Source organism: Aphis gossypii, chromosome 1 (assembly GCF_020184175.1).
Source record: "Aphis gossypii isolate Hap1 chromosome 1, ASM2018417v2, whole genome shotgun sequence".
Classification (NCBI taxonomy): Eukaryota; Metazoa; Arthropoda; class Insecta; order Hemiptera; family Aphididae; genus Aphis; species Aphis gossypii.
This window is the reverse complement of record NC_065530.1, coordinates 2,683,889-2,707,421: the sequence shown is the minus strand read 5'-3', so window position 1 is coordinate 2,707,421 and position 23,533 is coordinate 2,683,889. Positions and strand designations below refer to the sequence as shown.

At 28.5% G+C, this 23,533-nt stretch overlaps 2 protein-coding genes across 5 annotated transcripts in view; both read right to left on the bottom strand.

The window, feature by feature from the left end:
* On the bottom strand, nt 1-5,402 carry LOC114123193 (cytochrome P450 6k1; the record flags this gene model as incomplete). The annotated part of the gene is given in 5 exon segments (XM_050197062.1): nt 1-622; nt 1,724-1,878; nt 2,017-2,268; nt 2,874-3,098; nt 4,384-5,402. Coding segments are annotated over 5 exon segments (2,146 nt in total), but the record flags the coding sequence as incomplete, so codon positions are not given.
* Nucleotides 1-23,533, bottom strand: part of LOC114123208 (choline transporter-like 2) — a 64,804-nt gene that overhangs the window by 7,782 nt on the left and 33,489 nt on the right. For 2 of the 4 annotated variants that reach the window (XM_027986106.2, XM_027986105.2), the window contains 12 exons: nt 18,637-18,739; nt 18,151-18,264; nt 17,390-17,547; nt 16,365-16,566; nt 15,610-15,743; nt 15,293-15,458; nt 14,315-14,582; nt 13,899-14,079; nt 13,201-13,487; nt 12,211-12,502; nt 10,909-11,146; nt 8,939-10,434 (listed from right to left, as the gene is read on the bottom strand). In XM_027986106.2, coding sequence (XP_027841907.1) covers nt 10,340-10,434; nt 10,909-11,146; nt 12,211-12,502; nt 13,201-13,487; nt 13,899-14,079; nt 14,315-14,582; nt 15,293-15,458; nt 15,610-15,743; nt 16,365-16,566; nt 17,390-17,547; nt 18,151-18,264; nt 18,637-18,646 — 2,145 coding nt within the window. In that variant the 5' untranslated portion in view covers nt 18,647-18,739 and the 3' untranslated portion in view covers nt 8,939-10,339. Of the gene's footprint in view, nt 1-8,938; nt 10,435-10,908; nt 11,147-12,210; nt 12,503-13,200; nt 13,488-13,898; nt 14,080-14,314; nt 14,583-15,292; nt 15,459-15,609; nt 15,744-16,364; nt 16,567-17,389; nt 17,548-18,150; nt 18,265-18,636; nt 18,740-22,361; nt 22,381-23,533 lie in introns of those variants that run through there. The other 2 variants (XM_050197059.1, XM_050197060.1) reach the window with 2 other exon arrangements.

Below are 23,533 nucleotides of genomic sequence, written 5' to 3'. Positions count from 1 at the left end.
TTAACTGTTTCGGAGTGTTCTGGAAAATTATCTTGGCGTAATGGCGGAACTCCGAATCGTCGTTTTTGATCGTGTCCAGCTTTAGGCCGAACGCGCAGGTGCCAATCACGTCTGTGGAAAAACCTGTAGTCATTGTTTTCACGTCGAGTCGATCGGTCTTCTCAATCACGTCGGCGATTCTGGACACCATCTCGTCGCCGCACTCGTTGATCTGGTTGTGTGTGTCCTTTAACTTTCCAGACGTGAAGCCCGGGCTCAGCTTTTGGCGCATCGTCCGCCATTTCTGGCCATTAGAGAAAAACAGACTGTTGGCCAATATGGACGTGGATGGATCTATGTCAAAACCGTGGTCGGTGAAGTACGAAAAGTCCTTTACCAGTATCGTGTTGATCAGCTCCGGATCGCGGACCATAAGCATCGGCTCTCTCATTTGGAAGTACCCAAGCAGTTTGGCGTTCGGATATGAGTAGTAGATCTTTCCGAACCCGTCAATTGGATGTTCGAGTTTCGTCATAATTTTGAACACGTTGCCAAACAATGGTACGGGTGGTACATACGGAATATTCAATTTTCGCCATTTATCGTACGTCGAAGTCGTAAAATAGATGGTCGTGAAAACAACAATTAAGCTAACATAGGTGATGTTGTCGATTAACAAGTTGGTCAGATACGGTATCATGATGGATCTATAAAACGAATCGAATTATTGATTTGAACAGCGTTTTACGACAAAAAAATACGACAGCCACTGCATTTGTTCAAATGATCACTAAGTTGATATTATGTACACATTGGTATCGAGAGCTTATTTTATTTATTTATCACAAAAGAGATGGATTCTTTCGTGTCTGTTTATTGCATTTTGCACGGATATGAAGTGGAAGGGATATAAGTTATATGATTACAAAATATGTGAACAAGGCACTCGTTTGACTGATACGATTCGAGAGCACCTAAATAAATAACCACTTTGTGCTAATTGATGTTTTACTAAGTCAATAAACAAACTGACATTTTTTACTCTGAAAATGTGATTTATCTATTATTTAATAAACACTGAAGACTTATTTAGAGATATTTAGACACTACTATTAGTGTTAGAAATATAAATGGAAACTTCTTTTACCTATAACTCATTATATTTTAAAATATATTAATTATTCTATTTTTGTTAGTTTTATTACAAACGATGACGTTATTATTTAGTACTATAATTAACATTGATAATGCGCAGTAGATACGTTGATAATAAACATTAACTTGTTAATTATGTTCAAGACACCTCGTTAGTCGTAAAAACAACTCAACACACACAAACACATAATGTGTACACACTTGAAATCAATAATATAATATTATTAAAGATAAGGAACTTATGTACAAGAGGAAGTTTAGAGAGAATCCAAAGTGCGATTACGGTGCCAGTGCATAGTCGATGTAACACCTAATACTGGATTTCCCACTAAGGAGATACGACGGTGATCTGGAGGACTTCACCAAAGTAACCCATGAGGCAGTGGCCTATTAAAGTCCCTGGATGTTAGTATCTAGCTTAATTTAATGTGATACTTAATTATGTTGTTTCTACCTAAATTGTCTATTTATGCTAATTACTTTAATAATTTATAATTTAATTTAGCGCTGTCGTTCATTACAACAATTTCATACGAATAAATAAATTAATTAAAGATAGTACAAAATTTATTTAATTTTCAATGATACGTTTAAATTTTAAGATAATGGGATTTTTCGGTGAAACAAATCCTGCGTCACTCCTTATGTTGACGGGAATTTCGGTTTGTTCACACGGTAGGACTTCGAACTTCGACAATACATTTGACAGAAGCAATTTCATCTCTGATTCCGCGAACCGTTTGCCTGTTTAAAATATTAAACTTAGTATAGGTAAAAATTGTAAATACATAAAATAAATATGAATTATTGACCGAAATATGAATGTCATAATATGATTAAACGATATTAAAGTATGAGTACATAGTAATAAAATATTATTACCTATGCACACTCGAGGTCCGTCGCCAAACGCCAAGTAAGTGCCTTTAGGTCGTTGAGATTTTTGTTCCATAGAAAATCGTTCTGGATCAAATCTCATCGGATCGGGGTAATATTTTGGATCATTATGTATGTGGAACATCGGTATAGTAATTTTTTGACCTTTTTCAATAACAAATGATTCGTCAGGTAGAGTATACGTTTTTGTAGCCACTCTCAATATGCTAAAAGCAATAGAATACTTGCGACCAAGCTCTGAAATACGGTAAACGACTGATTGAAATAAAAATGCATTACTAATAATTGTTTACAAAGTTTAATTTTTATCTAGATTCTAGATATTGATATTACTTTATAAGGCAAAGTAAATAAAAAATGCTTACGAATACTAAACCTTACGATAAAATTTTTTTGAAAACTGATTTTTACCTTGCTTATTTTTATAAAAATAATAATTATTACATGCCATATTAATATTTAGTTTTATAATTATTTAATCGAAATAATGGATTGTTCTATGAACGGAATACTTGATAAATCATTATTATTATGAGTTCATTATTATTAATAAATAGGTGTCTAATGATTAATAACTCGATAACCACTCGTTTAAACTGAAATAGGTACTTAAAAATTTCTAAAAAAATCATCGTCTAAAATATGTTACAGTAAAATTTAAGGTTTTAGGTTTAGAAGTATACATTTTTGTATCATTTCAGTTAACTCATGATATTATAGTACAAAAATGTAAATATTTAAAATTTAGCCTTTATGTATCTATACTTGAAAATTTCTGGTAGGAAAAAAAGGTGACTAGGATGCTGAATCGAATGGTTTATAAATCAAGAATATTTTCATACCGTCTAATACCATTTTGGCGTAAGTCAGATCCATTAAATAATCATTGTTTAATTGCCCGTTGTGTTTTGCTTTCATCGAATATATTTCCGCACGTAATTTGTCTTGAATTTCTTTGTTCATCGCTAATTCGTATAATCCAAAAGATAACATTGACGAAACGGTTTCTGAACCAGCAGTGAACATGACAATAGCGTTAGCGATGATGTCATCATCAGTGAATTTATCTTCAAACGATAAAATCAGTATTAAAAAAAGGTACTTTGGAATTGACATCACAATTATTATTTTAGTTATTATTATTGTTCATTTGAAATATGAACGTCATAATGTATAAATTGATTATATTACTACGGTGACGTCGTCGATGAGTGTAGTACCTATATGCACTTATATTTAATTATTAATATATATATAGGTTCGTAGTCTCTTCATTAAATTGATCTTTTCATGAACGGCTTTTTTACACTTTGTGAAAATTGAAAATATTTCACAAAATGGTCACTTACATTTATGTTTATAAAACCTTGTACCTTGACGTGTGTAGTGAATGTTGTATTTAGTACACAAAGTTAACGACCATATTGTGAAAAAATTACTGGATGTTAAATTGGAGTGTTCATTTCATGAAAAGGTAACAATTTTACAAGTATTTTCGAATTTCACAAAGCGTAAAAAAGCTGTTTCCATTTCATGAATATTTTGTTCATCTTTCATAAAAATCAATTTCACAAAGTTTCTACGACATAATATACACATCGTGTAAAAGTATTTTACAATTTTATAATAAAGTTCAAGTATTTCATATTTGTATTAAGTATAAACTATAAAGTATTTTGATTGCATATGGGTGTTAATTATTATATATTGGTATATTTTTGTATTCTAACTTTATTTTTTGTTATTGAGCATTTTATGATTTATGATTTCGTGAATCTTGATTTTAAGATTTAGTGGCTCATAAAATATTTACGTATAATTTTATTTATTTATTTATTCCATCAGAGTTCAAAACTATAAATAGTAATTGTTTACTTTTATTTGTCACATTAATAGAAATCGTAGGTTTACACATTTTGTTTTTCCCTAATTATAAATTATTTTTTTTTTTTAATGAGGAAATTGATATAATAGAAAAAATAATACATAAAATTAATTCATCTCTTTGAGCTAAGCTTGTAGTAGGTTATTGAGATTACTTAAAATGAACGTTTACAATTGAAAATTTTTAACTATTATATGCAACACTGATATTATTTTATCAAAACCTTTTAATTTTTTAGATCATTTATAAAACTTAATACGTCAGTTTTTAGAAATAATTTAGCTATTTTAAATAAGTCATTTGCTTAAAGTTAGGTTTTCATATTATCATTCCTACAAAATAAATAATTATAAAAAAGTAAGATTCTTTCAATTACATTGTAATTGAAAGTGATATGTGATAATATGTCATATGTCTATGCCATATCACTGCATTGATCATTAAATAGCTCTCAAAAATAATAATACCTTCAATGTCTGAGTTCTCTTTCAAAACCAATTCTTTACGCGCCTGCATAAGGGTCTGCGTTATATCGTTCCGGACTAAATTGTGCTCTTCGCGGTACTTGATAACGTTGTTGAATACATCGTAGAAAAAGTTAGTAGCTTCATGCGAAAATCTTTTTATATTAAAAAGATTCAACACCCAAGGGCAGATCATCGCCAGCATCTGTATGATTAACTGTTTCGGAGTGTTCTGGAAAATTATCTTGGCGTAATGGCGGAACTCCGAATTGTCGTTCTTGATCGTGTCCAGCTTCAGGCCGAACGCGCAGGTGCCAATCACGTCTGTGGAAAAACCTGCAGTCATCGTTTTCACGTCGAGTCGATCGGTCTTCTCGAGTACATCGGTGATTCTGGACACCATCTCGTCGCCGCACTCGTTGATCTGGTTGTGTGTGTCCTTTAGCTTTCCAGATGTGAAGCCCGGGCTCAGGTTTTGGCGCATCTTCCGCCATTTCTGGCCATTGTTAAAGAACAGGCTCTTGGCTAACACGGACGTGGCTGGATCTATGACTAAACCGTGATCGGTGAAGTACGAAAAGTCCTTTACCAATATCGTGTTGATCAGCTCCGGATCTCGGATCATAAGCATCGGCTCTTTCATTTGAAAGTACCCCAACAGTTTGGCGTTCGGATATAAGTAGTACATCTTTCCGAACACGTCGATCATGTGTTCGAGTTTCGTTATCATTTTGAACACGTTGCCAAACAATGGTACGGGTGGTACATACGGAATATTCAATTTTCGCCATTTATCGTACGTCGAAGTCGTATAATAATAGATAATCGTGAACACAGCTATTAATAAGCTATAGGTGATGTTATCGAGCAACAAGTTGGTCAGACACGATATCATGATTGAATATTATAAAACGAATCGAATTATTGATTTTTACGGTTATCGACAAAAAATAAGACAGCCACAGCCTTTGTGAAAGTTTAAAGATAACTGAGCATCTTTTATGTAATGTACACATTTTACTACGAACTTATTTATATCGTCAACTTATCTTATTTATTTATCGCATTCCATCTCTTACGTCATAATTGTTTATGGAGTGGAAAAGATACAAGTTAATGATTATAAAATATGTGAACAAGGTCATTTGTTTGACTGATACGGTTCGAGAGCACTAAATAAATAAACACTTTGGGCTAATTGATGTTTTTCTAAGTCAATAGAGTTTATTTTTCCTAAAGAACCGATGAAACTGAAGAACTGAGAACCGGTACTAGCTCATCCTTACAATAAACAAATTGACATTTTTTACTCTGTAAAATATGTTTTATCCATCATTTAATAAACACCAGAAGAGTTATTATATTTATACACAAACTTTAGTGTTGGAAATATAAGTAGAAACATTTTTTTCTCATGATGCTACATAATGTAATTGACCAATCATCCTAATATTTGATTTTTGATCGACAATTGAAGTTGCACAATTCTTTTTTATTTGTATAATTGGTTTTCCATGTTCATGTAGTTACTATTGTTATATTTTAAATATTTATTCTATATTTTTGTTTTTTTTTAACGATGGATGATAACGATATTGATTATAAAGTAGAAAATCCTAAATATAGCAGTTAGTAATGCTCGTTTACGATAACGAATAGATAGTATTTGTTTGGAAAGTAATTGATCCCGAATAAATAGTATAATAAAATTTGAATTTACACGTCAGGTAAAAGGATTGGGAATATAAGAGATAAAAAAAAGTTTTGCTTTTAGTCTGAGTAAAAGAGGTACTCGCCAACGGGTTGTTAAAAGATTTGTTTTCATTATAAATCTATATCATAAGTAATGATTCCTGTATAAAACATTTGTTTATTGACCTTTTTTTTAAAAAAATGTAATAATTATTAATTATTCAAAAAAGGTGTGCCTATCATATACAGAACTGTAACATCATCAGACATGCCTAATAAAATTAACATAATTAATAAAATTAATAATCAAATTTTGTGGATTCTGTGAGCTTGGTAAAATTACCGATTTCACATACTTGGTAATCTCGTTTTCAATATTCTAATGATTCGGCTTAAAATATATAATATAAAACGGCTTTACTGAAAATTATTTAAATTATAAGAGTTAGTTAAAAATGGATTTTAATGAAAATTAATAGTTAAGTTTCAAGTACATTTTAAATATTAATAGATTGTTTTTGTAATATTCTATTCTACGAATAATATTATCATTATATAATATTTAATTATTTGGATTAAATACTTATAGTATTTTTAGATTTCGAGTGCAGTGATGTAATAAATTGTTTACACTAAGTGTAATTTAAAAAAATATATAGTTTTGTGTCTGTACAAAAATAAAATTTAAACATAAATTTAATATCTTTGGATATTCAGTTATATTTATAGTCATTTTAAATTGTACTTTCCTAATTTAATTTATGCATGACATTTTGGTTTTAAAGTAAGAATAATTCTCTAAAATAAAATAAAATATTCTTCATAATTTTTTTTATGAAAATTAAATAATCATAATATGTTTATAATTTGTTAAAGTTAAAGTTCAAACTAAAACAACAATTTATCATTAAAGGATAATTGTCAATTGATAATTTATTATAATTCAAAAAATTATTCGAAATAAAAATAACTTACTCCATATCATTTGTTTGTGCTTTATCTCTTCCCGTGGTACATAAATTTTAAAACTGGGAGCTGAAATAATAAAAATTAAAAAAATAAAACTTTTTTTTAATCGAAACGAAGGTTTGTAATTTTTTTTACAAAGGGTAGTAGCTGGGTGTCAATTTCAGCATTCTGGTATGTAAGCCAAATGGGCCGCATTGAAACTTGTCTTCTGGTCGTCGTACAAAAATGCTAATAAATAATGTCAGTGTACTAGCTAAGAGTGTGAAAGATTATCCTTAATTTGCTTTAATTTTTTAGAGTTAATTAATTAACTCTTAATTATCTTTAACTTAAATTAAACTCTTATTTAAATTTTATTAAAAAATTATTATTTTTTCAATTCGTCCATGTCATGAAATGGAAACGTTTTTTTTTCACATCAATGTAAATACTTGAGCGTCACCATTTTCTGCCCAAAACGACCTTTGCGTTTACCGCCAGTAGAAAAATATATTTTTTCTTTTTCCGTCACTACAAATTTTAGTTTCTATATTTTGGTAACCTCTTGTCATGTAAACAAGTAGAATTATTGATAATTGTTAATGATTTTTAAAATTTTTAATTAAGTATATGATTTTACAAAAACACATTTAAGTGATACTTAAAATTAAAATTATGTAAAATATTGTATAATACTTTATACTATATTAATTTTATTACAAAAAAGTCTATATTATGACGTAAAAAACAACATCACACTCAAATATTTATTTCTCTTTTTTTATAGTTATACGCTATTAATTTTACGAAAGTATATCGCCATATTTCTCCCCTTTTATACTGGTCAATTAAATACTATTTTTTTTATCGTTTTAAAATTGTGTTTTTTGTTCACCGACGCTTTTTAATTTGCGATAAACGTCAGTTTGAACTTCATCGATTAAAATATTAACCCATTGTAAAATAAATGGCGAATGTCGATAAAAACTATTTTTGAAATGTGCATGAAATGACTCATAGGCGTTTGTTGTGCGTATAAGTTGTGAAGATGCAAGTGTCCAAAGTTTTGGAGGATAAATACAATCTTCAGAAATATGTTTCTACAAAATAGTCAGTAAAATTGTGTAGCCTTTCATCAATCGGACACTCCCTCATTAAGTCGTCAGTGAAAAAATCACTTACATCTTCCGGATTTAGAAATAATAAGCCAAATATATTATGTAACCATTTACAAATTTCAGATGACTCGTCTTTATACACATTTGATAAGCCAATTTCTTGTGTTTTACGGTACAAAGATTGGGTTAAGTAAAATCGGTTAGTAAAAAAAAATTCATACACGGTCTCTAAGGCAAGAGTTTCAAATATTTATGAAAATAAATTGTATCTATGATTATTTGTTTTTTGATTAAAACAAAATACATTTTATAGAATACTGGTTTTGCTTAAAAATTATCATTTTTTATTTCAATTATACCAAACGAAATTCCCGAAATTTTTTCTCTAAATGAAATTCGATGTATTTTTATTTTCACGAAATGTTACAAACAACTAGAATACGGATAAAAACCACATACAATTGTATAAACAGGAAACTAATACAGATATGATTTAATTTGTGATTAATATATCAGTTCAAATCAAATTTACATGAATAATTATGTTCATTTAAAGTATATTACATAGTATTTCAGCATTCAGTATTGTAAACGGCCAAAATTGTTTCTTTAGTTTTCACAAACTATAAATGAATATGTAATTAGGGATAGTATTAAAAGAGATTAATGACTTTTTACTTTTTGCATGATAGCTCTGTTAATCAGTCTCTATAATCCATACAGCTCAGATTACGTGTTAAATGGATTATCAGTAGTCTAAATAATATCATCAAATATATAATTACAAAAATACACAAGAATATTCATAATATAGATTTTTATTGTATTTAATTTGTATAATTATAATATATTATGGTACACTACAATATATAACAGCCTTAAAACATTTTGTTTGTTTTTTTTAAAATTATCAAGCGCGTACAATATAATTAATATAAATATAAATAAGCTCGTCGTAGGTAATTCGTATAAAAGATTCTAATATATATTATCACGTGGGGGTTGGGGGCATAGATTTTTGACATTGAAATAATAGCCAACATTTAGAAATTTATAAAACTAAGATAAAATACAAAATCAAACAATAACATTATATAATTTTATTTTTAATTCAAACTGTAGGTAGGTACAGTTTATGTTATACCCTAGGGTTAGGTAAATAATGATATACAGCTGCAAAAATGAGCCCCAAATCTTAAAAATGTTGTATGGAAATCCGTATCCTTCATTTAATTGTCGATAAATCACAATACATACTTATAGTATGCCACATCACTATTATATATCTACTACTTAAATGGTTTACAATAATACAATGGGATGTTTAGAGTGATATGACTAAAAAGGATGGACACGAATAAACAATCATATTTATGGTTTAATTTGTTTGGTAATAATAATAGGTATATTAGGTATAATTGTACTATTGTAGGCTAAATAATCAAATATAATCATTATACTTTTAACAACTTATTATTTTTCAGCGGTCCTCCTCTTCCGAAATTATTATTATTTGTTGTTATATGATCATTAAAGTTTGGTATGAATAGGACTTACAGCTATAGGTATATATTATCACCACATACAATCGATATGTTCTACGATTGGGGTAAAATTAATATTATTTAGGATAGAATAACGTGATAAGCAATACGCTATCTAACAGGGCGATGCTTTTATCGTGACCCATCTGGCAGCATGTTAGAAGAAACGATGGATTTTTTAACATCCAAGAACAAAATATACTGATAATATAATACGAGTAATCATAGAAAAATATTAATTAGTATGTTGTTGGATATTAAAAAATAATAATAATGATAATCGTGATTCTTGAAGTATTTATATAGCATGGTCCACGATAAAATAATCACTCTGCGAGGTTTTCGTGCTTATATTATATTATTATATTACAATTAAATACAAAAATGATATAATAAAATAGTGAATTATAATAATATTATCATGGGGGGGGGGGAAGGAGGAAACAGTATATGACATACCCGTATGTAGTATATATTATAATATATATTATTTAGGGTAAATAATATTTGTATATGTTTACGAACACACGTGGCGTCGGAGGTGGGTAGCACAAATATATTTTTATAAATAGGTTTATGTATATTATGACCACATGTACAATATATGACATATTAAAAATATTTAAATCATATCACGCTTTGTCATCGCATTGAAAATTACAACATGTTTTTCGTTCCCAATATGTTCATCAGTTTTCGCGACATGAAGTAAGGACGATCAGCTGATCCGTCGTTTCGTTCAGAGTCTTCCACTGCAACAAAAAAAGGGATGAAAATATATTTATACATTAAATGTATACATTATGTAAAAAATATTGCAAACATAATATAACATATTTTTGAAATTTAAAAACGTGTAACAAATAGACTGTAACGTTTTAATTTAAGTTTTGTCTCGATTGATGTGTGATATAACTAATAATAATATAGGAACTTGTGTATTTTAGATAGCGTTATATATTTGCAGTTAAGTCTGTAAATGTATATCAATTTTATGTCAGAGAAGCTTATTCTGTTTCTACTAGCAAATTAAATTTGGAATGTACTCCAGAAGTGTCGTTTCTTTTTGGTTTCCTCACATTTTTATTGATTAACAAAGTAATGAAAACTGAGAAAAAACATTCCAATAATTAAAATACATTATATCAAATCGATTGGGGTTTAATTTGATAATTGTTTAGTATATTATTAATAAGTATTAATAATATATTTATAAATGCACTCACAAAAGCATAGGAACAGAGTGTCAACGGCGATTGAATACACGTGGAAGAACGTGGACGATATCACCCAAGAACTGGCGGCTACGATGACCATCGGAAGCCACTTGTAATTGAGGACTGGTTGGTTGAAGAACTCAAACTTTTTGATCGGTTCTAATGGTTCATAGAACTGGAAGTAAAATGCTGCGATGGTGGTGCCCATGATGACAATTTTTCCAACGAAAAATATGAAATCAGTCACCTAAAACAGTATGTTATATTATTATAATATTAAAATCAGTATAGGTTTTTTTCCTATTTAAAACCACTGAAGGAAAATCTGATGAGCTTAATTTTTTTCAAGATGAACAGTCTTTTTTCCTCGAGTGAGCATTATTTCCCTTAATGGTATAGGTACCTAAATTATACTAGTATTATAACGACGTAAAATGGTTCTTTTACGAATGTCTTGCGAAATATATTTATGATGGAAGAGTTGTGGGAGTTTAGGTTTATAATGAGGTTTTGATTCGTGTTGATTTTACTTTTACTTTCAGTAATTTAAATAAATTATGTCTATTACATTTCGATGGCTACCAAAAGCTTTCTTAATGTGGTACACTAATAAAAGTATACAAACTGGACTCTGGACAAGGTACTTAATAAGTTTGCGTTGTATCGATATTATAAATTACTAAATATTACACGTAGATCTATATTATGACCTGTTAAATCGAATAATTCTTCACATGTTAAAATAGCCAAAAAACTATGCTTATTGTACCAAACGATGTATAAATCGTACATCCCAATAAAAAAAAAATGTATCTAATATATAAATTAAAAACCATTAATAGCAACACACAAAAATTAATTAAATTTCATCATAACGTGTCGTAGAAGAAGCTATAATAAGTAATAACATATTATTATCTATTTTTTAAAACTCTTTTAGACACACTTGTCCCTTTATACACCTCAAATGTATAGGTTTTTAAATATAATAATGATGACATGGCGAAAATATAATATAACATAATATAATATAATATAATATAATATAATATATTCATATTATGCACATATACCTATAGTGGCAAATTTTAGAATTTTTTTTCGAGTGTTAAAAAATATTTTAAATAATAATTTGTATTCTAAAAAATAGTTATGACTTTTAAACTCAATTTTTTAATATTTTTTATTCTAAAATTTGGAATTTTTCCCCCTCCCCAAATATGTTTGTATATATTATATATGATTATCGCGTCCCATGTAGGTATTCATTTAATAATAATATCATAATTGTAATTGACCTTGATTATTTACCTTATCTAGAACCACCAAGCGCATCACGTTTCTCAACAATAGGTCGAACGCCTGTTTGGCTGAAGTACAAAAGTTCTTCCCGTACATGGCGCACATGATGTACGCATTCCGGTTGACGAACCGCAAGAACTTGTTCAGCAGCCAAAAGAAGCATCGCATGCATGTGAATATAGCTCGGGTAAACGAGTTGTCGTACTTCTTTAGCTTCGTTTCCACCCACTCAAGTATTGCACGTATGAAGTTGCAAATGGCGATGATTAGAGACCCGTAAGCGACAGTTCCCAAATGGTATCTATACGCAGGTATAATAACAATGCAAATAGGCGATGAGTATATTGCAATATATTATATTACACTTGTTGTAGCAAATATAAAAATAGAAAAATAGTTAAGCATCAATAATAATAGTACATGTATATAAATAGTCTAAAACCTAAATATTCAATTCTATATTATAAATATAATAAAACTAGCTGATTAATATAAAAATTAATTTAATTTAGTTTTGTTAAATGTATTTATTTGTAAGAATTTAAGCATAAATACTTGAATAGAACTTGTTATTTTTTTGTGAGGGGGTATGAGTTAAAAAATATTAATGTATAGTAAGTATCTCATCCAAAATTTAACTGTCAAAGAATTATCATTAAAATCATAAGCAAAAATATGATGGCATTAAAATATTTATAAAATAAAAAAGTAAAGGAATGAAGTATCCTTGCTTAATCTCACACCTACACTTTTATCAATGACAACGTATATTATGTTAGCCACATGAGTATATTATTATACATCATGAACACTTGTAGCAGCTATCATGTGAAATACACTTATACGGGAAAAGAGATGGGTAGGTTTTATGGGAGTAAGCTTTAATTTTATTCGTTCATAAAATGTATTTATAATACCTTAATCTCCTAATTTTGATCTAATTTCCATGCTAAAAATACCACTGATCGTGGAGAGAAGTAAATTGTAAACGGTATGCACCTGATTGTTTTATACAAGGAACTTGTGAGCGAGAAGAACGGTAAGTCCTTCTTGTGGAACGTCCAGTACCACGAGGTAAACGTAATGGCCAGCACCATTTGGGAGAAGGCTGATACGAAGTTCATCAACCACAACATTCCGAACACGTTAAATAACTGAAGTCCAGTGATGAAGTCCTGTGATACGCTGTGGTCGTACGCACATTTGGCCAGTTTGCACATGGTATTGTTTCGTCCGGTTGCGCTACAGTACCATTCCCATTTGGACTCAGTGCACCAGTCACCGTCCTTGTAAATAAAATTTTTTAAATATAATACAATGGCTAGGTACTTAAGCTAGGTTAGTTGTATTATAAACAAAATGTGTTTATACAGTAATTTTATGTAGCAATAAATTTAGGTATATAACATATTTTATTATAATTATACATCACAGAAACAACAAAATCGGTAGTGACTGAGGAATAAGTTGGAAAGAAACTGGAGCTAATTGAATCCGAAATTTTCTAAAACTCGTTGATCTGTCTTAAAATTAGACACATTCGTTTGTAATCGTAATAGTATTTTCTTATGTGGATATTTTTTATTGTTAGCAATAATATGTAAACTAACGAAAAACTGTCATACGCTATATAATATCATAGTGGATTATGAACATATATAGGTGTATTAGTACAATTCTAATATAAATAATTATACCTTGTAGTAACTGTTGTTACACACACAATCGTGATCGTTGGCGAGACCTTTGACTTTAAAAACATACAATTTCATAGACGACAGATAAATGGCAACGCCAAAAAACCAAATCAGTACCACCAAGTACAAAAGCCATTGAAAAACGGGGAACGCCAGTGATGATTTTATCTCGAGTATCGCTCTAAGAATAAAAATAAAAATATTAACAATAATTTTTGAAACCAATAAAATTGATATGAATTATTATATTATGTTATTAAAATTTTGAATAGTCATTCGAAATTGGGTATATTCGAATGACAATTTCATTGTTCATGAATCGACCAATCACGGTTTTGGTTACACGGACAGCAAAGTAATTCGTAAATTACGATGATACATATCATTATTACAATTTTATCATATTATCGTCTCACCGACTTCCTTCCACGATGAGCGCTATGGACAGCCGTATCCGTTTGCGCAAGAATATAATTATCAACAGCAAAACGACCAGCGCGACAGTCGACACGATAGTGAACACCAACCAAGTGGACTTTTTGTTCAGTTTGGAATTTACGTAGTTAGTCCAACTCTGTCGGCCGCCGCCAGTGGCAATATCAGTTGGCTCTCCGTCCTCCGTCATCGTAGTCATAGAATCGGCGTCACCGAAAGCCACGTATCTCACGTAAGATTCGTAGCTACCTGAAGTGCATACAATAACATAATATTATGCATAATTTAGCTTACAGAGTAAAAATTTAAAAATGTACTCGGTGTTATTTACAATACTTTTAAAGTATCGTTTTGCACGTTTTATATAAAAACAATCATTCTTTGCCGTGGTATACTTTTTCGATAACCTTAGTGCTATCTTTCTGGTTAGATTAGGGATGAAGATAGTCGCTATCGTTATAATATATTGCATAGTGTATAGTATATATATAATAAATGGTATAGTATATGGTTGATAAACTATATAAAAATCCACTATAGCTATAGATAAGTTTAAACAAATAATTAATATGCATATTGTATAATCAAATTATTAACATTTCTATTTTTTACAATATCACTATATATTTTATCATTTTAATAATATATAAAATATGTTTTAGACGTAAAAAAATACATTTAATTTTATAACACGTTCGTGTTCCTTAGAACTAAATTTTAGTAAAATAAACCTACATAACCTTGGCAAATGATGGTTGTTTATACTATGTATATTTAAAAAATACATCAATACACAAGAATTTTTCTAAATAATTTTAGATAGATTTTTTTTGTTTCATGAAAAGTGAATTAGTAGAACTATAGGTATAACAATATTATATCTATAATATTTTTTATTATAATTGTATTAAACTAAAATTTCATTGCAAATCTATATATTTATTAGTACATATACTCACCAAAACCTAATAGACCCACGATGGCCCACAATGACATCCAAACCATTATCCAACTGAACCATCTTAGCAGCAGAATGTAGGTAAGACTGAAGAAAATGGCAATGAGCAGACCAACAATAATGTGTTCATAGCTTTTTTCCAAATCTTCTTTTATATGAAGAGTGGTCTACGCGTACAACAAACAATTTATGGTAAATTATAATTATTTGTTTAATATTGATTACATTTTTTGGAAGTATTTATTATTTATAATTTTTAAGTTATGAAAAGTCTTATATTATTACACGTCATATAGTTTTATTATTTCGATTACTTACTTCTTTCGATACTTTTAACAAATCGACCATAGTAGTTCCGTCAATGAAGTTGCTCATCATGATATTGTTAGAATTCAGAATTTGTTTCAGACTATCTGTATCACCGCTCAGCGTAGGAATGCAATAATTAAACACTGAAATTATTTGAAAAATAATATATTAATAAGATATTCGTCAACAGTAATATAATGTGTAGGTAATACTATCATTGATTTTATTATTTAGTATATATTTATAACGAATGGTTAAAATTAAAATATACTGCCGAATTATCTATATTGAATACGAATATTCAGTTATTATATGGATACTGTAAAAAATGAAATTAAAATGTTATGCACTTAAAGAAATTCTAAATACATAATCTAAGTAATATATTATATAAGTTTCATATTCATGAAATATTCAGATGAAATTGAACAAAAATGCGCTTCATTCGTAACAAAAAATAATTATTTGTTCAAAAAATATCTTATAATACACATGTCTTATGTCTATAACGTACACGGGATGTATTTAATTATCTTTAACAATTTTAAGTAAGAGTAATAATTTCAAATTTCCAAAGTATAGGTAACTTAAAAATACATAGTCCGGGAGACAACATTTAGATGTACAATTTAGTCTTAAAATAAAACAATTTTAAATAAAATCTATCATATAATATTAAACTGCTGGACCTTATATAAATTACATAATTTGAGGACACATAGTACTTGTGTAAAAACTTAACGCATTTAATAATTAGTACTTACAGTTTTCACTCTTAGTATAATATTTGGCACATTGGTTAGACGATGTAAAGTTTTTCAGTACTTCCTTCGAATTAACCAATTTGTTGAGATCGGGAGAGACGCATATTAGGGCCTTTTGTACAGTCGGCCAGTCGACTGGATCTTTGGCGTCCAACACTTCTTTGACAGACCAATCTGTGTTTGGACAATTTTCCACACATACCTGTCGGAAATAGAGAAACCGATTATATATTTATATTATACGCATTATTAGAAGGAGAATACCGGTCACTAATGTTAGTATTTCATTATATTTGAAGTTACGCACTAATACTTCGTATTCTTAAATAAAGAAATTGTTATCATAAACTTAACGCAACATAATTTTTTTGTATTCATTTTTTTCCATCAAAAATGGGTTAAAAATTCTTATCACAATAAATAATGAAAAATTATAATATTATTAAAAGGTAAGATTTTTAAGGTTGTTTTTTTTTTACTTAATTTAAATTTAATAAAACCCATGTAAAATATGTTTCCATACTCAAACTAGTTATACATAATATTATAGTTATTTTTGTAAACCTAACCTAACCTATAAGAATGGGATAATACCAGTCAAAATGTATGGGGTATTTGATAATAATAAGATAAACTATTTTTCAGATATATTTGATTTCTTGCTTAGGTAGTTAGGTGACAGATATTTATCCATTCTCGAATCTCTCCTATAAAATAATTTTTGTTTTTGTATTATAATATACGTTATATAATTAGAAAACACTGTTATAATCGCTATTATATAGCAACTGGAATTTACCCATACTGCGCAAAAAAATAGGACAATTTAATATAGGACTCTAAAAATATACTTTAATAAATCAATTAAAAACATTTTTATTTTTTATTTTTTTATCGACAATATATCAATATCTACTTGGAAACTAGTATTTCTGTATAGTTATACGTTATAAACTAAATTACAAAATTAACGGCAACATCTATTGTTATAATAACGATTGTGACGAATGATTGATTATTTATACCTGAGGAGTTTGGCACCTGTGGACGAAAATCATTGGTGACGTACATTCGGTTATGTCAAAAAAGAACAAGTATGGATTCTTTGACACGTTTTTGTTTCGACCGCATACTTGACCGTTTGAGTCTGACGGTGACAGCTCTAAGTCTGAGTTTTGATAAGCTAGACATGATAAAATAGCGTTAATTAAGACGACTTGTTTAACATGATATGTGTGTACTCATATACATACACAATAAACACACACAAAACTTATTATATTTTATTATAAGCGGTAGTGACATTGGCGTACAGCGTACTACTTCAAATTATTTAAGTTAAATAGATAATATAATGTAATAATATTATGTATTCAGTCAAAAATAGATATAAATAGATGAATTTGATTTAAAATTTTTATTTGTGTGTAATGCGCTTTTATAAAAGTATCGTTGACAACGACTCATTAAAGTTGAATGTGCTTCGCTTTGGAGGAAATTTCCTATTATATATAAACTGCAGGGGTGCAGATTTCTTAAATGGAAATAACTAAAAATATATTTTCCTAAATAAATAGATTGTAGTTAGAATTTTTTTATTGTGTTTATTTATTAATTTATTCTAAATTGTAATTTCCGTGCACAATGTTTAACATATTTCAGTACCTAAGCTTAAAATGACGTTTTTAAACTTCAAAGTTCTTGTTTAAAAGTTAAAACCAAAGTTCACGCATATGGTTTTCAATGGCTAGCATAATGTTAGTTTTAATTTAAAATGTATACGTACCATAACTGGCCAACGCCACCCAGCAAGCTATGAACAAGCCGAAACCGAAGAAGCACAAGCAATCCGTACACGATCTTTTCTCGAGAGGTTTCTTCCTGTTTGGATTATAGGAATCTGCACAAAATAACGCGATCGTCATACGTAATTAGTCAAAATTATGATATTATAAACTGATAATCTATACGTAATTTATTGTGCTATATAACCTATGATGTATATACGATTATAAGACCTTGTCTATTTGAAAAGCAATGAAACAATTTTTTAAAAAATACTGTCAGAAAGTCATACCTTAGTATATTAAACACGTTTGAACAATAGTATTTACGTCTACGTAGATTGTAGGTACAAAATAAAAGTATACGATTAATTTAAATGAATTGTGTTTTTCGAGAAAAAAATATATCTTCTCGTATTTCCACATTTGGTTTGAATTTGAACATGATAGACAACGTTTTATAGTAACTATCGCACAACAACACTTACTTTGATCCATTTTTTCTCTATTTTTACGCAGTTGTTATTTAGCTTTTGACTTTCATCTGCATGTTGTTTTCAGAGGCTCTTTGAATTCTGACCCACGGTTGTCCTGTAATCACGCATTTCGTGTAAAAATTAAAATGTTAGATTTCACACGATAATATAGTTTTCCAATTGTTATAGCTGTAGCATTGTTGTAGGTAAACGATATTGATATAATATAATACGATAATTTTAATGTAATGAATGGATCGCACATAAATATACCAAATTATATAAAACATTATTTTACTGGAGCTTTGCAAGGCTACCACACAACGACTCGCGACGCGTTCATTCGTCTGTGCATCATGCATAATTGAATTAATCACAGTCCTTACAATAACTTAATAAGTCGATCAATTTTTGTTTAAATGAGCGCGTGAGATATTTTAATTATCGAGGCGCCACCGGAGACGAGTCACGTTAATGAATACATTTTACACTGCCGCGATGACCGTTTGAGTGGTAAAAGTGTTGATGTGAATAATAATAATAGGTACGATAATAGCACGTCTGTAGCAGTAACTGTAGTAAGCGAATACTGCACCAATACCGGCATAGGGTTTCATTACTATGATATTATAATATACAGATTGATATAACATGAGGTTCCATCGAACTGCAATAACGTTACTTTTTAAACGTGTGTGTAAAATTTAATATCTAATTAATGTTTTTTCGTAATCAGAATATTTAAGCGCTTGAAACATTCAATAAATTAATATCTCTGTTTATTTTGGTATGTGTAAAAAAAAACGCTATCTAAAACGTTGATATACTTTATACCTATGGTGATGAATGATTCATTACAATAGGTTATAATTACATTATACATCATGATCGTTTTATCAACTCAAATTGTGTAAAATAAATTAATTTATGTGTTTACGCGATAAGTAGTTCGACGCACGTGTACACTGTGTAGTACGATTAATAGGTATACGCCGCTGTAGTTAATTGTTATTGGCTTTAATAGACCCTTTAACGTTAGTGCTCAATGCTCATGTATCATTACTATTAGGTTAAAAATAATTCGCTGCTGTATTACCCGGCATCGCTCGGGTTAAAATTAATCTATCTCTATATAGTTTTCCGTTTTGCTTTAGTTAAAATTATATATACATGCACAAACACTTATAATTACAACTAATAAATTTTGATCATATTTTTGATGTAAACACAAAAATTGAAGACGGGTTCAATGAATGTTTAAAAACCAACGTAAATCCAGTTACGTAAATGTCCAGAATAATTAAAAAAGCAATGATTTAAAATCATAAAAATAATCGTTATTTGTTATTATAATATTGTGTTCACAAGTACCTAATTGATTTTAGGATTTATTATTTTTTTTTAATACATTTGTAAAAATTTGTATACGTTATATTTCTATTAGTTTTAATATTTATACCTATAATCTGTAAAGCCATATAAATAAACAAAATAAAATATTTAATTTTCATGAGCTAAAACTAAATTGAGCCACACTATAGTAACCATAAGGGATTGAAAAAATAAACTATTTAACACTCTCCTCCTAATATCAAAGAATGAATCGATATAACTTTTATTGATAATGTCGTTTAAAACCTAGACAATCACAACAAACGAACAGAAAATTTAAATAGATAAAGATTACAATAAACTAAAACAAAAAATCTGTTTACAATAATTTTTAGTATTAAATTCGCACTTAAAACTATAACCCCGGTATCACAAAAGTGTTTACTGATTTTTCAAACAGATGTCTGTACAATCTAAAACAATATTTTGTTCTATATTTATTTATTCATTAAATTATTTTATAACAAAATGACAAACAATTAATAATAAAATTAAGATATTCCAAAAGTGTATGAAAGTGAATGTTATCTTGTCTGATAATAAATCTGTAACGATAATGTATTTGAAAATGTATTGAACTTTTTATAATATTAATTATAAACTCTAATACTACACAATATATATCTACAGCTGTATACTATGATCAATGTTTATACGCGAGTTTACCTATACAATATACACATTATAGAGATTATTCTATTTACCCAAGTCATAAATATATACAAATATTTATAGTTGTAATAATTATAATGCACAATATGTTATCATATAATTTTCATAAATCTTCATGAAAGTATGATATAGGTAACAATTTTTATTCTCGCTGTAGTAATATAAATTGTCATAGTGCTAATTAAACGTAGGCAATGTGAACTTGACTTTGCAAAATGCAAAAATAGTACATTTCTAGTTATGTATTAAATTATTTAATAAATAATAATATTCCGAGAATCGTTCCTTCCGATTGCTCAATTTTTCGGAGAAATTATTTTTTCTCGCTAAAAGTGAACCTCAAAATTAAATCAACGAACATGAAACAAATGTATCTAGGTATCTAACGGTTGTTATAATAGTCACAACATGCGCTCTATACCAACAGCCCAAAACAGACATCGTACATAAAAATATAAACCGTTTTCAAAATATTAATGTTTATCGCTGGAGACCATCGATCGATATACAGTTAATAATTATTGTTTGTTTATAATCGTTTCTAAAAGTATGGGTAAAACGTCGAGACTTAAAGACTTTGTATAATATTGTATTCCGGAAAACAACGGCCGCGTGCCAAAACTAAAGTAGTCCAGAAATAATCGATTTATTCGTCAAACTCGTACAATAATGTACAGCGTACGCAGCGAATCAACTATATCGTAAGACGATTTCATTGAAACATCTATATATACCTGTCCGTCAAGAAACGAAAATATTTTGGCTGTCGACCATTATTATTCTCGTTTCGTATCGAGTTAAACGACGTGTTAACGCACCCATAGATAATAATATATTATATTATCTTATATTATCTATGGGCGCGCCTCATCAATCCGTCGAGTATACAATTATTATAACATAGTAAGCTATATTAGGTATAACATAATTTCAAATGATTGGAACTAGAGAGCCTATGAAGGTTCTCTAATTAGAACTTTCGACAAATATAACATTTTATATGATACGTACCTTCACTTTCAATTTTAACTTGTCGCTACTGCGCTGTTATTAAAATAATGTCTGGACTTGTGGAATGATTATATTTATAATTTACTATTAGTGTTTTTCCCGACTGCAGTCAAAATTACAAATGATTGAAAAATCGTACGAAATTTACAGTACAAGAAAATAGAAAATTATTTTATACAAAATATTCCAAAATCGGCAAAATCAAATGTTAAATATAAACATACATGATCGTGGTGCGTCTACTAATTTTTTTTGTGTTAAATTTCAAGTATGATGACATTGTATACTTCGAATTTACCGATTAATTTGCTCAAATAAAACTACTTGATGAAAAACAAAATTATCATAAATTAAAATTAACTATTATTTTATACCATGTACTTATTTGATGAGTTATACTATGTGCTATTAGTAATTAGTAATTAAGTCATAATAATATACGTATAAAAATACGTCCAGGAGAAATAATAAGTATAATAATATGTATATTTATATACATAATGCTTTTATCGATGGCGTCCAATCGAAAACTTCTTTACGGTTTTCGATGATCGTTTTTTTATTGAACTATTATTATAATTTTAAATTTTAAAAGATTACTGTAATTTTTATTTTCGTTAATCGTTGTTGTAATACTTTTAAAATTTAATTATATTACTTACTTAATGTATCTAATGGTGCAATGGTTGTAAAAAAAACTCAATTATTTATCAGATTTAATTAATTTTTCTATCAAAGGAAAAAAATGCAATTAATTCAAACAAAACTTTTAAAAAGAAAAAAATAGTTTTGATATTATTTTAATTATTATTATGTTATTGCAGTCGTTTCACGACGATAGTTGCTTTGTACATACACAAGACCTCCGTCGCCCGTTATGTGGTAAAATAAATATTAATATTGTATTGTGTTCAATTTCAATAAAATATATTAAATAATATTAATACACTCAAGTCTGGAGGTCATTGATAAAACGATTGAATATCAGTAGGTTATTCTTTGTCACTTGCCTTTGTTTAGAAGTCGACCATAATTATTGCATTTCAGAAAATTTGTTTAGTTCAATAGTTATTAATTATTATTATTATACTATGTAAACTAATTATATAATTATTTATCGATAAGGAAATACGAATAGTTCGTTTCAATTTGTAAATTTGTCATAGAACACTTTAGTACGCACAATATTACAATTATACGAATGTCAAACATTATTAATCATATTCGTAATTTACCTGTATTATATTATGCCTATATGAGTCAATATATTATTTTAAGTTGGTTACAAATGTTAAGATTATACGTAGTACAGGTAAAGAGCTTGAAAATTAACATACAAGTTACTGATGAATTGTGATCATCAGAAACTTAATAAATGCGAAGAAAACGATATGTGTGCAGTTATTCAGTAGTATTATACACCTTCTATATCTGTTATTAAATTTTAGTTGAATTTTTAATGTTATCCTAAATAATTATGTCGAGTTAAAATGTGACATTATCATTAACCATACTATTACTATATGTATTATAATATTGTCATGTTAAGAACAACAGAAAAAATACCACTTTGTATTCAACTTTAACCTATCTTAACTAATATTTCAAATCAGAAATTAAATAACATAAAATATAATACGTCATAACCTAACCTAACTTAATGTGTATATTTCATTGTAAAACGTACATAAGAACACTCTTGCCAATTGCCATACCTAAAATCTAAATACACGACCATGATTCTGGATTGGATTACCGCAAATAGTCGTGTTTAAAATATTCACTTCTGGCGGAAAAATGGTATTATGTAATCGCCGTATCCAGTAAATCGTAT